At 38.3% G+C, this 16,700-nt stretch overlaps 1 protein-coding gene across 1 annotated transcript; it reads right to left on the reverse strand.

The window, feature by feature from the left end:
• Window positions 1–1,101: 1,101 nt before the first annotated feature.
• LOC139116124 (O-acyltransferase like protein-like) lies at window positions 1,102–15,708 on the reverse strand. Its single transcript, XM_070678667.1, has 14 exons — window positions 15,335–15,708; window positions 11,459–11,616; window positions 10,809–10,884; window positions 10,361–10,460; window positions 9,314–9,579; window positions 7,697–7,870; window positions 7,379–7,475; window positions 6,530–6,803; window positions 6,190–6,269; window positions 5,803–5,910; window positions 5,233–5,368; window positions 3,921–4,107; window positions 3,377–3,519; window positions 1,102–2,621 (listed from the first exon to the last, which is right to left on the reverse strand). The coding sequence occupies exons 1-14, from the start codon at window positions 15,564–15,566 to the stop codon at window positions 2,493–2,495; spliced, it is 2,160 nt and encodes a 719-aa protein (XP_070534768.1). The 5' UTR covers window positions 15,567–15,708; the 3' UTR covers window positions 1,102–2,492.
• Window positions 15,709–16,700: the final 992 nt, after the last annotated feature.

Here is a 16,700-nt window from a genome sequence, read left to right on the forward strand (position 1 = left end):
GTGTAAAATATTGATGTTAACAAGACATGGGATGCGAAATGAGTACATGGAAGTCACATAATAGTTGAAAGAAAATATATACAAACTTAGACTTCGGTGATAAATATATATATAATAGACAATGCGTAAGAGGAGAAAACTTACACCATCTTAGTAAATACATGTAGGTATAATATTGAAAAACGCATGTTTAAATAGCAAAGTACAAGATAGATTATTTCAATAAAGTAATACACGACAAATAAAATACTTGAGAAGTCTGTACAATATGAACTATTCATACATTAAATAAGTTTTCAACGGTTTCTTAAATGCATGTCTTCGACTGATATCTTTTTTTATTTGAATGGGGAGAGAAATCCACCTGTGAGTTTCTGAATATTTTCTGTGATGTTTACTTTGTGATAAATTTATTTTGGGACATAGAAGGTATCCCCAGTCGAAAAAGGTGGGATAGTCATTAGGCGTTGTACAAAGGTACCGAATTTTGTCATGGGCATATTGGTTATTCAACAAATTGAAAACAAAAAGGCAGGTGCTATATTTACATATCTTGTGAACATCTAGTATGTCAAGTTTTCTGAATAAATTGGCAGTATGGACACGGAAATCTGTAAAACCAATTAAACGGGTAAGGTTCTCCTCTAATAGTAGTATTGACTAAATTAAAGTCTTAAAAGTATTGCCCCAGATCTCAATGTAGTATGATATATGTGGAAGGATGAGAGAGTCGTACAAAAGTAGCAATATGGATTTAGCAACATAATGGCGACTTTGTGATATGGTACCAACTTTAGAAGTAATGGTTTTGACGACTCTTTGAATATGGGAAAGCGATGTTCTTCATCATAATGCTCATCATTTTGAACAAGATCAAAGCTTGGCACTATCATATGATCCGGGACGACGAATGTTATGAACGTACAGCAAAATTGTGCCATATTTGTGAAAAGCAATTTCTCAATAAATAATTAAAACAATTATATTCGTATTGCAGAAGGTGAAATTGTTGCACAGTCCGTAAAAGTGACATGACATGCCCATAAGAGGGTTTAGGTGATATCGCACCATATGTAGGAAGCACTGTATACTTCTAATATTAAAAGGCTCGAAGAATTGTGGAAAATCACAGTTTCACTTACAGCCATTTGTGAACTTCCCGATAAATTTACACAATGAAGAACACCGATATCCTTTCTTACCTTCGTTAAGATAATGTTATTATTTAAGAAAAAAGCTTTTACTGTGAGTGTGTTTTTTAATTACATGTATTCATGTTATAACTGAATGGAACAGTGCAACCCGTCTAAGTCGGTTATAAAGTTTCAATAGGTTGTTCCCATTCTAGGCGGTGTAGAACTGATTTTGAGGCAGACTTTTTACCTGAATCCCAATATACGCCTTCTTTTATATGTAACACAATTCGAAACAATGATTTTTCTTTAGTCTGTAATTTTTAGACGGCGACCATATCTGCGCTCTGCCCTTCCACAATTTGATCAGTGATTGCATAGGAACCCATGACTATGAATGCAGCATACTCGTGATGGCAGACGACAGTCACACGATGTGGCGTGGGAAGCGTACAGGGATGTGATTCTGTGTTGCGTCTACAATATGTTCTATAAGCGTATACAATTTTACGTTCTTACCATGGGTACATTCCTGAGGCCAAACAATGTTTTCGGTTGTTTCAAAAGTGCAGAGCATAGGTAGCCTATCACTTAGGAGTGGTAGATTGCCAGTAATCTGACAAGAGATTAAAATGCAAGACAGCACAATTAAAAACGAATTCATTGAAAAGACGCGGTAAATACAGATACCCGATGCCGGTCCAATGTCTTGTATCTCCATCCCACGTCATGGAGTTAAGGCTCGGTTTGAAATGCTGCCACTTAGTAGTAAACTATTATGACTGTATATCCGATTAGATATTGTGCCGAAAGCGTATCAATAAACTTCGCATGTCTTGCAACTGCTTAAATACTGCGCTTCTAAAGTAATACGATATGCAATGAGTATTTTTCTTATTCGATGCAACTAATTTTACAAGGATCTTGGCCGACTTATATAGTGGCCCCTTTCTGAAGATTGTCTTTAATCAGAACACTAAAATGAATATATATATATATGCTGTTCTCTTTCCTCTATATTACAAAACGCTTTCTGCTGATAGAGTAGACATTTGTATCATTGTTTTATAGCAGAATGCTTAATTCTTACATATACTGTTTATCAGACATATAATTAGAATTGACCCTTTTCATGTCTATAGCGCCCTCCTGTGGCCACTGTGAATTTGAAGTCAAAGCGAGGCCACTGGGGAAAACCCTGGGCAAGGGTTGGAGGCCACTGGGCAGGGGCTGGTGCCGTGCATCACCATCCATTGACAGCATTCTACACTAACTCCGGAGCAATGTGTTTGCATGTAGTGTGCGTCAAATAGTTTTACTTGTGTAATGTCTGCAGAGATGACCCCCATCTTAACATTATCACTTGTTCTTCTTGTTCTTGTCAGGGAAAAATATCTTTTCCAGACCAATTATCGGTATCTCTATCACCATGGTGAAGACCACTGCGAGAGCGTAAGTTATGGCGACCATTGCTATAGATACCACGGCCTGTGTACAGACGCAAACGACAGAATTTAAAATGATTGGAATACAAGAAACTGTATGGTCTTGTGTCCTTTGCATTCGACTCAGAATGTTTCATAAGATTTTGTGCTGATAAACGGTGGACAAAACTAAATCATTACTCTTCCATCGAATCTGATATTTTCACGTAATGATGATGAAGATTTGCTATATCACATTTTCCTTCACATCAGATGATCAAGTACTTTTTACCGAAAAAAAAAATCTTTGGTCACCTTACATAATTATCAGAAAGACACCGCAATATCCAACAGTTCTCGCGATGGAAAGTCGAGAAGGAAACCAGGGTTGACATACGTCTTCAAACTTAAGTCAATTATGTTGGCCTGAGGTGCCGGAAATCAGTCATGCTGGTTGTTTGGCATCAGGTCAAAAGAATCACGTCCAAGGAGATGCACAATGTACGATACAAACTAGAATTTGTAGTATTATATTCTGGAAATTGGTCGGCTGTACTCAGCAAATGAAGGAAGAATTTCCAATTGTCAAGCTAACGCAAAATGAATATCAAGCATTCGGAATAATATGCTATGATATACTTCTTTCATCAATTACTATGTACTTGGAACATTTTGCATACATGATGACAGAGTAGTGTAACGTTGACGTCAACACACATATCCTATTTGATAGGAAAATTGTTCACCTAAGCTGCGCTGTTGAATTAAGTAGAGCTAAAGTTGGCACTGAAAGTTGCATTCATTTCCATGCATACTCACCATGTTAAAGTCCGAATAAAACCACAGATATTTCAACCCCCAAGTGTACATCAGTATTACGGTTAAATGAAGAAGATATGCGCAGTAATTTACACGAGCAAGAGGCAACCATCCACGCCAGGAGAGAAATTGATCCACTGGTCCTGGATTAAATGAAGTGAAAGTAATGAGCATTTACCAGTAATTATACCATTGAAGTATATTACGAAAACAACGTTAATGTACGCCCACTTCAGATACCATTGGTCATGAAACCACTCATCAAAAAAAGAAGTGCGTTAAGTTTGTAGAAAGGGCCTGAGCTCTACGTAGATTCGCACGAACAATATATGCGCCGATTTATCAGTATCTTCGATAAAGTCATAATTGGTAGAAGTGGAGGCTGTTCTGAAGATAAAAATGATCGTCGACATTATCTCTGGCTGAGTATCATTGAAAATATGCTGGGATAGAGTTGAATGCGGATAATTTTTGAATTTATTCTCAGAGGAAAGAGCACAGCATATTCTAACGGAAGTGGTAATTATTGTCAGACTTTCCATACCTCCATTTCCGGTGGCGCATGCAAATATGACCCATCCGATGCAGACAGAGAGTAAAAATCGATGAGTAGAAAGGTAGAAAATTGTCGGTCCTCGTGGAGCAGGGCGGTCATCGCTGGTGAAGGATGGTCCGTAAATGACCAGATAGGCGACTATTGTGGAACAGCACCATAGAAAAACGTTGAGAACCTGAAATCATGGTAAAGAAAGAAATTCATCCTGATGAAATGATTGGTACCAATCTGTGTTTCTAAGGCACACTTTACTTTACAAGTTGATAATACGCGCAGGAGAAAGCCTGCCACACTTTTCTACATGTCGAATTTAGTGGAACAGAGATACTCTAGGGGCCAATGTCATGACTTTGTCCGTCCGTGTGTGTCGGTTTATTTGTCTGTCTGTCCGTCCGTCTGACCAAAGTTTTGAAGCTCATAACTAGTACAAGACCAAATAAGATTATTTTATTATATTTGTTCTGATTGTACTTTTGACTTATGAGCTTCACAAAATTGGTCTACCGACGGGAGGACAGACGGACGGACGGGCGAACAGACAAACCGACACACACAGAGACTGACAGGGTCATGACATTGGTCCCTAGAGTGCCTCCGGCACACTAGGTCAAAATCAAATATTGTGACAAATATTGAAAGATAACGTTGATTTAATCACTTCATTCACTGAAGAATAGCAGATCATAGAATCAACCTTTTTCAAGCTGAACGAATGTTTGCAAAATTCTACACTCCGTTTGTGGATCCACCCAGGCTAGCAAAGCATATGACGGAATGCGATTGTGTCTACAGCAAAGGTTCCCGTTGAAGCGGACTAAAATTCATGAGCGATGTGCTCCGGTGAAAGGTGCGAAGTCGTCGCAGCAAAACACTGTGGAAACTTACATTGTCTTCGCCGTTTGCTTTCCTTTTACAGTTTCATCACGTTCCGCGTCTTGTTTGAAAACAAAACTGAGAAGAACACCCTGCGCATTTACGTCATTTCTATCTAACATAGTTGGAAATCCGCCCTACTACCCCACGAACACGTTAAGCTGAAGTTCTCGATTCCTGGTTCTCACATCATTTCTTGTCAACATAGACTACGTTATTGTGTTAGGCATGTTTTCATTCAAAAATGTTGACAACTTAATTTGTTTTAAGATAAAACTGGTGAATAACCCGCACCTATAAGCCTGTTGCCATAGTCTAGCTGTAAGCGATGGTGCCCCTGATCACAATGTCTGCATAAAATGTGTAACAAGACATAGGAGGATTCGTAAAATCACATACTGTAGCAGTGCTTCTGCTATAACTTTACCTTGTGAATTTTGACCTTCCTTCCTTTCAGCCTGAACAAGACGTAGCCGAGGATAATACCGATAAGATATTGAGTTATCCTGTAGTATGGCTTCGTGTACAGCCACGCTCCTTCTGGCAATGCGGGTTCTCCATAGCTAGAGTGAATTGAACAGAAATTAAATGTATCCCCGTTTCCTTGAAAGCTTAATTTAACGTTTCATTGAGAGTCAATCGGGGGGATACTCACTTTTACAAATATTTCAATTGAATACAGGTATCCAGAACAAAAGAGTTTGAGATTTTATACTTGACATATGTCAGGTCTTGTGTACACAACGAGCTGAAAAAGCAACTTGTGGTGATGAACTGATAAAATGACCAAACTTTCTATATACAAACCTGTGTTGAATTGTTACAATAGTACTATTTTTAAACTGCCATGGAAGTAGCAGTATATTGCCCCTTTCAAGTTTTTCAAATATACCACAGATAAGCGGCTGTGCCAAGTACTGCACTGATAATATTCTGTCTTTGAGAAGATATCCCCATCCAACAACTGGCAGACAAGAACACGTACTTAGTTACATACCTTGGTGAGCGTCCTATGGATCTGGCCAAGGCGTAATTTAAGTAAGCGGATATGGCAAAGGAACACAGTGTGGTGATGACACTAACAACGATACCGATGACCAATCGACTGCAAAGCAGAAAGAACAACGGTACATTCAAAGTCAGATAAACTCGCGGTTTATGAAAAATATCAGCGACAGGTATGTCTGACTTTTTCTAGCATGAAGATATTGCCAAAGCGAAATGACGGTTAATGGTAAATAGCGTTTGATGGTATAAGCGTAAAGTCCCTAGTCTCAAGCTATGATGTTACGATGATGTAGCAAACAGAAAATATTTCTAATTCCGCTGGGCTCGATGTAAATTACAAGCGAACTCATCTATAAAGCAATGAAGACAAACCTACTTGTACAAAAGGACGATGAACAACGGACTGATAAAATACAGCTGCATATCAACGGATAAATACCAAGACCAGCCCATGCACTAAAGAAACAAAAATACAAAATAGCGAAAGTCACTTGACAACGTAACAGCTATTAAATAATATGCGAAAATGGAGCTAGTTCTAGCGTGTTATTGCTGATTACTGCTTGTTACTGGAAGTAACTGGTTATTATTACTAATTAATTGATATCAGTCGTGCAGTCAGTCTCCCTATGTGTGCAGAGAAAACGGAGTCAAGGTATATTGCTCCACTTATGCTAGCATTATTTCTTTGATAATCTAAAGGCTTCAGTTCTTACCTCACTGGTACTTCCAGGAAAAGGGTACAAATGATGAATGTAGAGTAGGTTTGACCACCAGCTATGATGGCACGTAAGCTGAGCTCCATACCAATATGGCCACCAGATACCTTCGCCCATATGTATAGTTATTGTGGAATACAACAATAGAATGAATGCGTAGGCTGGTGTGAGTCGCAGATAACGATGGGCGAAAAAACGTAACCAGCTAACTTTCTCGTGTCCGCCACTCTTATCAATTTTCTTGAGAGTAAGATACGACACCAGAAGACCACTAGTAAACAGAAAACAAATGATCAATTATAAATATAGCTGGTCACTTATTAAATTAAACCCCTGAGCAGTAATATCCTACAGGGATATACCTTTGTTTTGTTCTAACGTTACCGTGTTATATTCGACAGTTCAGGATGGTTCAGGATTGTCCTACTTAAATTTGTAAACCACAAATGTCCCATAGACCTGGCAATGTATTACCTTGGATGGAAATGATTATTGGACCAGTTTAATGTCATATTCCTACATAAACCCCTGCAGATTTGAATGTCAAGAATACACTCTGTCCTGCTTCGAGAGAGAGAGAAGCTGACCGTATGTTTAAATGGCCATCTCTCGCAGTACAGCTGTGAAAATTGCATACGAACGTTTTTTATCGTTTAATGGCCCCTCTTAAAGTATACGTTTTCCAATCTTTTAAGAATTTTCCAAGTTACTCTGTCTAATGATGACAATCTTTTTCAAATTGACCCCATTTACGGGGGTTGCAATGTCCGACTATAGGGGGAGTCAATTCACTCGCAGGTATTAAAATTATAAAATGACAAGTTTTTATGCTTCTCAGTAACTTACCCGAGTACGAAGAAAGCTTCCACCCCAAGTTCACCATTTAATAACACTTGAACAGCGTGCCGGGCCTTAACAGTTTCTTCCAGGTAACGTACATTTCCTGTGTAGATGTGTAAAATATCTCAATGAACATGGAGTCAAGATAATAGGTACACATGAATGACGTAACGTTAACATATTCATCTGCTGTGACTACTTGAAAAGTGACTTTGGAGACAGAGGTTTTTTTTCATCCAGGTGACAGACAACATGACACAAACTCCAGACGTCGCTTACCTGTAGATGCTGAGGAAGACACAAATAATACTGAGGAATACTCACTGATGTAAGTGGGAGATGCAAGCAATAGCCAGGTATGGAATACTATTATCCAAAACATGCTGATAACACGTATACCGTTCAAACATCCAATACTTCCCTTGGATGGATTCATATTGAAGATTTTGTTGCTAGTGTCGAGTACAGAGAACGCAATGGCGACGTCGGTAAGTTTGCCTACAAAGAAGAGAAGCAATTGAAAATTGGTCACTTCACTGAAGTATATCTTCGTCCATCATTGTAGTTAACTGGCTTCCAGGAGTCTTTCTAAAAGAATGCCACATTGAATGCTATTCTAAAGTTGCATATAGCGCTATGTATTGTCCGGTTAAAAGAGTCAGATATTTTGAATTCTAGCTCACGAGCAGGTTTGTAATATATTTTCGAATGCAATCGATAGTGAAAATAAGGTCAGCCAGACTTACCATGTCAAACTAAGCCAAAGATAAAACGACGTATGACAAATATAAAGGACACTTAGTCTTTGCTTTTTGAATGGAATATTTTTTGATCTTTTGATAATTTATCAAAAAAGATTATTGTGTCAGTTAAGCGACATTGTATACTATAGCTCAAACATGGCCAGGTAACCATTTGTCCGACGTCAGAAGGGCAAAGGGTCTCCTGCCTCGAAGGTATTTAGTCCCTTGTTTAGGCTATTGCCTCGCTTACATAGTTGTAACACTAATTTATTTTCCGAATTGGTCTATTTAGAAATGACAATGAAACACACGCTTTATTGCCATGTCAGACGAAAATTTGTGAAAAAAGAAAACGATTTCCATCATCAAAAGGCAAACTGATGTATTGAAATCAATGATATGCGGTCTACGATTTTTTAATGCATAATTTTCTGAAAACCGGATTTCTTGTGTAAAACATGTAATTTTAGCATTTTTAAATTCTAAAGTCGAATGACTATGTCATCGACAGGTTCCCATTGAATCCTATGGGGTGCGACGTTCGATATAATTGTCTCCACACAGAGAACTACAACTGCAAAAGCAATAATCACTATGATCATAACGATGATCGTCATACTGGTGACAGACATCGGTTGTAATAACATAGCTGCACTTGATATCAGTCGGTCCAACATGTTATCACTAATTACATTACAATTGAGTGCGAGGGACATCGATTGTATGAGTTGCTCTGACTTTTGATCATTATAAACCATTTCTTTCACAGAGAATATTTGGTCTAGATTTTCAATATATATAAATTAGCTTTCACAAAATCAGACTTCTTTTAACTTTTAGTGGTAGACGTAGACTTGTTCCAAGTTTTTGGCACACAATAAATTGAAGGAATAAACTTCAGCAGACTCGAGTTAGTGGTAGGCTGTTGCATAGATGATGGCGTGAACGCGATGGCAGCTAGACCAGCCAGTAACTGCTGGCGAGAAAAGTGATGCGACGGGTGCTAGGCGGGACAAACGGTCACACTTGGAGAGAGAAAGCGTGGAAAAAGAAGGCGGGTCGGGTATGTCTGGTAAACGGTTGGCCCAGATTCTGAAGAGATGTTTGCAACTTAATTTACACCTTGAGTATGCAGGTATCAACAAATATATGAAACTAGGATAAGATCAAACTAGCAAACTGAGCATCGTCTGTTTACCTTTCTTTTTGTTATCTTTCGCTGAAGCCGGAGGCTGACTCGTTTCTTCAATTGTAACCTCAGCTGTCAAACTAGTATGGCTCTGTACTGGCGTTTGTTCCTCCACTGTTTCTTGAACCTCTCCATTATCCTGTAGATTTTCAAGTCCGTGGTATTCCGGAGAAATCTTGGAGGCTTCCTTTTTCTTTTTTTTCATTTTCCTTCTTCGCATTATATCGTATATTGTACAGCACACGATAAATATTGAAAGCACTGTACAAATAAATCTTCGAAGCAAAGAAACAAACAAACAAGCGATGGATAATGTGCGCCTGATGACAGTACGGCAAAAGCGAAATGTTTCCCTTTCAAGCACAATGTGATATATTCTAGTTGCCATCGTTTAGTGATAAATTTGAGTTCTGATCTCTTTGTAGCAGTTCCGCATCGTTGATACATTGTTGGATTTGAATTCACACTGCTATGACTGAGGTCAGGGAACTTTACAATATGTAAATGCACACAAACTTAAAGGAACAGAAAACGAAAGGTTAGACGCGACCGCAAGCGATTTAAGAGAAGATGATTTTTTGACCAAAATGGGAATAATTGCCCAAATACAAATAAACATAAAGATTTCACCGCTCTTTAAAGACACTCCACTAAGGTTGCCTCTAGGAACATGCATAGCAAGTTTCTAAGCAATGAGACGAATGGTTTCCGAGACGTTTTTGACGAAAAATGAGGACATGCGCCCAAAAATACAAATGATACATAATATTATTTTGGAGTTGAACAAAAATCTGTCGTTCATGGAAAGGGGAACAAACTCATGTCCACAGCTAATGGTAGTCTGGTCCCCTGCCCCGTTTCAACCGCTGGCTGCGCTGCTCACGTGCACGTGTGTTCTTGTATTACAATGAACACGCAAATGTCAAAGGCATTGTAACTTTAAAGTCCAAGTCTGCGCCCAATACGCTAGGTATTTACCAGGGAAATATAGAGAACGTGCTGTATTCAAACATTTGATTTGCTCTTTCTTTAAAATTACTTACCAAGGGTACTTACATGGCAAGGAAGTCGCTCCACCGCCATAGATAATAGACTGGTGAACACAAAGTTTTGGTATAAGTCCACCATGGCAACTCATGGTTCCGCTCAAGATACCCTTAAAGAAGGTTACGTATGAATTTTGTAAGTTTCAATCACGTATGACACCGCCGATATAAGGATCTGCTTCCTGAGCAATGGTGGTCAAATTAAATCGATCGCGTTGATATTTTATTATTTCCCAATAAGAATCTTCTCAATAATCTTGACGGTGCTGTTGTCTAAGACACAGTACAACCTGTACCAGACGACTGCCATCTCGCGTTCTGATATTACCATCGTCATGGAAATGGACCACATCATTTCAGAGAGATGGCGTTTTGCAATACGACCATTAATAATGATGATTGTTTTTAAAAATTGAAAGTACTTTTCACAAATATTCCACTGAATAGTAGCAACATACCTGCCCTGACAAGAGTTTTAACATCTTCATCGGAGCAAGAATTCGGCAAGCACACAGCCATCGTGATCTCGTAAGTCTTAAGTAAAGTAAAGTAAAGGAGTGAGTATCAACTATTTACGTATTATTTCGTATGTCGTACGCATTATCTGTTAGTTCAGGGATATATAGACATACATAATATATATATATAAATATATATATATATATATATATATATAATATATATATATATATATATATATAGTATATATGTATATATGTATATATGTATATATGTATATATATATATATATATATATATATATATATATATATATATATATATATATATATATATATATATATATATATATATATATATATATATATATATATGCCAAAAAATACAGATGTAAATAAAAACATTCATTGTCTGTGTACATACATACATACATACATACATACATACATACATACATACATACATACATACATACATACATACATACATACATATTATACTTACATCCATATATGCAGCATTACATACATACAGACAGACAGACAGACAGACAGACAGACAGACAGACAGACAGACAGACAGATAGATACACACACACACGCATATGCACCCCCTGGGATTCCTTTGATAACTATTGTTGTACACTGACCGGATCAATGTTCGTGTGAGTCAGACAATATTTCGCCACGAATGAGATCTCATGCTCCTCTGATCCTACGGATCGCTGGCACATGGTGAAATCACCAACATCTTTGACGTTCCATGTTAGGTCGTAATCTTCTTGAAATCTACCCGTCGAATAATACACTGAAACGATGCCAATAAAATATTTTTAGTTTTAGAATAATGTGATAGCATACATTCTTTTACGTTCATACTGGAATGTGTATTCCAGTCGCATGGACCTACTCATTCAATGTGATTTTGGGAAAATCAGCATTTGAGAAAAGTGAGATGGCGCTACTGAGTGATTGACAAGCAATAGCTTTAAACGAGCTTGGTGCGAAAAAACATTCAAAACTCGCGGTTCGAAAATAAAAAGACTTAAACTTTCACCATTTTTTCTCAAGGAAGCTTTAAACCATTCCTTTCAAAATCAAAAATAAATACCAAGCGTCCTCGAGCAAAATGTAGTACTATGAATACCGACTTACAAGGACCTTTCCCATTCAAAATGACCACCATGTGTTCACTCTAAGGAAAAATGATGTTTTTAATATATGACGGTGAAAAGTTTATTCACTAAATGAACCTCAAAATGGTCCCCACAAACAGCTGGCCAAAACTGTATTCTAAAAGTTTGACGAGTGGGAGTATCTGTCCCCGAGGTGAATTCTACCTTAAGTTTATATGTTCTAAAGAGAGTTTTTCTGACTAAAAAGTCGCAAAGGGAGTCCGGAGAAACATAACAGAAAGGATGAAATAAAAGTTTGTCACGTCTGCTGTTACGTATGCGATTATTTCACAGCTTTTGTTTTATTTTATTATATTCAAACAACCGAGAAGAAACATTCAAGGAGAGAAAAAAGAGCAAGTATCGATATTCAGGGCTGTACGGCATCGAATGTCATGATGATAGTCTCCTGAACCAAAGTTCCCAGTGGAGCTAGGAAGTATTATCATACGTAGTGTTGAACTTGACTTGGCATCGTAAAAGGGACGTAGTGTTGAAGAGATTGGACGCGCTACAGCTACTAGCAATTTTATTTCATTTATCATTTATGGAGATAAGCATCATTTGACTCTACCGTGAAAATGGAGCTGAAAATGATTGCCAGCCTTTTCTGTCGACGTTCGCGTCGTCTATCGACGTGAAAACTCTTCCTTACAATGCCTGGTGTTTGTACTTCGCCATAATATAGCAATCTTAAGGCGATTTCTTAAATTTGATAATGAATCTTCAAGTTGTCTACTAATGCCCGTGGGATTGTTTTGATACTTTGTTTGTACCTATGAATATTGACTCTCGGTGATTTTTTATTCGTTTTCTATAATTCGGTCGGTTTGGGAACACTATGCGTTACATTGTGACATTCTAATTTGTAGAGAAGTGGCATTGACTAGTTCAGTTTGACTTTAAGGAGCGAGAATGCACAATATTCTTTTAGTCTACCACGTGTGGGCTTATTTTGACGCTTATGGAATACATAAAGTTTTCGCTGGTTTACTTTTGTGAAAATCGAGAGTATTTTCCCCCTAGAGTTAACACAGGGATGGCGACCACTTTGAATGTCAAAAATCAGTCAATATTGGATAATTTGTTTCTCCAAAATTTCCGCCCTGACCACCAATAATTTTCTTGATTTCGTAAGAGAATAATTCAAAGTTTGCTCGAGGAAAGTTTGAGCACTGGCAAAAGTTTAATTCTTTCATTTTCGAGGCGCGAACTGCCTAATTAATTAGCAAAAACTTTAAAAAAAGACCTGAACGCAAACAGAACTCTCGGAATGTTGTACCCTTTTGAACTATCTACGCTTACGCTGTGCTTTAGTAATCAGTCATCCACACTGTTTTTGGAGCATTGTCGCCTGATTTATTTGTTTCTATAGGTTCCCTGCGGACAACATTATTTGCGTGCTCTAGTATATGCTGATAAAAGGAACAGGTTTATGTTTTAAAAGTTAAATTATGAATAATTAACTGAAATCTAGATATTTTGGAAGTGTAAAGATATCAAAACGGCAGCTCCGCGGACAATTGAAGTCTAAGTCTATCATCCTAATTTGGTAAACACAGCATCTCTCCCAACAAACTCGTCAGTCGTCGTTTTGGAAATTATACAGTCAGCGATATATCGTAAGAGAGGTTTATCAAAAATGTCGAGCATAAAACAGCATGAAAAGTTGGAACAGTCCTCAACAACTGCAGCAGGTGTTGACTGGACCGTCATGGCGGCTTCAAAAAGGGTAGTAAGATGAATATATTACGGTTGTTTGTTTACACTTATTGAAAACGAGAAGAATTTCAACGTATGCATTTTGATGGCTGGCAAAATACGAATATGTGCGTTTCCTCATCACAACGATATTATTAAAAGAATATACGCTTGTTTTCCTGAACAAACAGAATTACATTATAAAACTAAATAGTGCGACCGTCCCTTTCTCTGACTTTTGTCGTAATTCCACTTGTATAAGCGATTAAAATGGGTAACGAGATAGTTTGGAAGCTAATTATGGTATAAATTTCTCCCAATATGTTCGCCTAAGCTGATTAAATGATCATTTACGAACCCACCTAACGGGCCTGTTATTATAATTAAGCATGTTAATCAAAGGAAATCATGATAATTAGTTTCTAAAGATAGCGATGACCCGGAGTCATCACGGATTGTAATTTTAATACAGTTGTGCGAGATTAGGGCTTTCGTAGATTGTTCCTACACACCCTCATGATCAATGTCACAGAATGTGTTATTGATTACTTGCGCGGCTTTTTTGTTTAACCCTTTCACTATCATAGACTAACCCAATCCCATTGTTATCAATGGTGATTTTGGACCTGTTTACAGTGAAATGGGGTGAATACTTAATTTTCCTGGTTGAATGTGATTTCCTTGGCGTGATTTGAGATTGGTTGCGGAGTATTTTCTGCCGAAATGGGTTAATACAGAACTTTAATATGGTTAGAAAATGTAAGACGATGGGTTACAATGTCATTGCGTAAGTCTATCAGTAATTATTTAAATACTAAATCAGTCTGACACCTAAAGACACTACTTAGCTGGATTAGAAAGTCATTTGACACCCTTTTCATCATAATTCAGTTTCGCTCCTAACGAAAGGATTTCCAAAAATTAGTGGGCGAATCTAACAAGGTTGACGACAGTTTCCATTTCAATGGGCGCTGTCGATATAAAGTCACACAATCATAGAATTTCTGATACACTGACACACTGTCAGCTGTGTTGAGTTACACACTACACTCGATGTCGGTCAGCGTGTAGTGTAAACATAGCGTTACGTAAGTGCGGTATGATAATGATTTTAATAGGAATCCCAGAAATGTAATGCAGCCTGCAGGAACGCCCATAAACTGTTTATATCGTAATACTTTCCGGAACACAGTGGACTTTTAGTTGTATTGCAACAGGGGTAGACTTGCTCCTAGTTTGTGGGCATATAAATATCAAAATTGTCGCTCGTTTGCTCCAATTCCGCTCTATGCCTAGCTGTTTTCGTTTGATAACGTAACGCTTCATGATGGACCCGCTCTAGTGTCTATATAGTGTCTATATTTATTTATTCAGTCATTCTATGTTGTAAGTCACCACACACTCTCACCAATTCTCACATTGCGTACAGGGTACAAGTATAGCCGTGAAACATGATGGGACGGAGCGTAATTTATAACCTGTAGGCCTACAACAGTTGCCACACAAATTATCGCGAATCGAAAACGGTCTAATATCGTGCTACTACCATGGAGGTAGTAGGAGCCTCTATGCTACTACTAAATGCTATCGATGAACAGCCATGCTACCAACAGTGAATTGAAACCCCGGATTGAAACACCCCATACTTACTACTCCTGGCGTATGTCTTCGATGTATTAAGGTCGCGCATATACTTTACTGTGTCCCAGTAACAGGGCATGGTGACCGCTTGTAGCGGATTGGTCGTGTTAGTGTTATTCTGTAGTGTTCGAGACAGCACTGCGAACGTAGCGTCCATGACGTTTTGTGCCTCAACAAAACGGCCAAGTAGCACTATCACTGCTACGGTGGTTAGAGCAGCCTTAATGTTCTTAATAGTCATTTCGTTTTGTACTGTGTTCCAAATCGATGACAAACAAAGACCAACACTAAAGCAGGAAAAATGCCTGGCGTCCGGATACTGCGACTGAGATTCACTGACTGTGTGAGTGAACGGTTACCTAATAATGCGATCGATTAAAGGTTTTGTGTCTTTCAGGTAGGTGACGAAAGGAGTTAACTGTAGGACCATTCCATTATCGGAATGGGTAACCTTATTTTTTATATATTGTACAAAGGCAATCTCGGAAATTTAGAGACACCGCTGTCTATAACATCAAATAACACTGACTTAATCAATAACAAGAGCCCATTTCCAATGCGAAAACATCATGACCGCTCCAAAAAAGCTGTAATTTCCTTGAGAAATGTTACCGTGTATCTGCACGTGATGTTTCTTTTGTGCAAGAATCGATCACGCTGACCGGCATATTGGGTCGTCCATTTGTTATGGCCGAGGTTGGACCAGCACAATGCGGGGTGGGGAGGGTTAGGGATTATCTGAGATTGGAAAACTGAAAGGAAACATGCTGTTTCAAATATAAAACATAGAAGGGGATTATGACACTTCCAGTTTTCTTTGACTCTAATTGACCCTTACACCCATGCCTCTAAGGGAGCCGTCATTATTTATGGCCTGGGGGTCGGAGGAATCTGCGGGGGGTCACTCAAAAAATCGAAAGCTACAAGGGGGGTTGCTCAAAAGTGGAGAACAAGATGGGCGGGCTACTCAATTTTGTTGATATGTACTGAAGCATTTAGTGAAGTTATGAATTAATACAACAATATAGTAAAGAACAGCAATATGTATGCTTGAGATATGTACGTTCATACCTGGTTTATGTACACACACACACACACACACACACACAACCCCTGCAGACTGACAGACAGCAAACTCCTTTATCTTTCTAATTATCAGACAGACTGTCAAATTTACACTACTTACACATCATTATGCATTCATGACATCATTAGTCTCTGATTCCATTCCCACTGTCAATGTCTACTTAGGGAGCGTTCAGTTATTATGGCCAGGGGTGGGCCGGCAAATTCTTCCTGCGCATCAGTCAAAATAAGTGAACCCCCCTACCCATTGTACCAAAAAATTGATGGACCCCCCTTTCAAGATGACAAA

The sequence above is a fragment of the Ptychodera flava genome, chromosome 17 (assembly GCF_041260155.1).
Source record: "Ptychodera flava strain L36383 chromosome 17, AS_Pfla_20210202, whole genome shotgun sequence".
Lineage (NCBI taxonomy): Eukaryota > Metazoa > Hemichordata > Enteropneusta > Ptychoderidae > Ptychodera > Ptychodera flava.

Bases quoted from the DNA above. Each gene is read 5' to 3' on its own strand.
- LOC139116124 (XM_070678667.1), bottom strand. From the start codon at position 15,566: ATGACTATTAAGAACATTAAGGCTGCTCTAACCACCGTAGCAGTGATA. The intron at 10,461-10,808 runs GTATGTTGCTAC...ACCTTCTTTAAG, and splicing joins TAAAACTCTTGTCAGGGCAG to GGTATCTTGAGCGGAACCAT. The intron at 7,871-9,313 runs GTAAACAGACGA...TCTTCTTTGTAG, and splicing joins GAAAGATAACAAAAAGAAAG to GCAAACTTACCGACGTCGCC.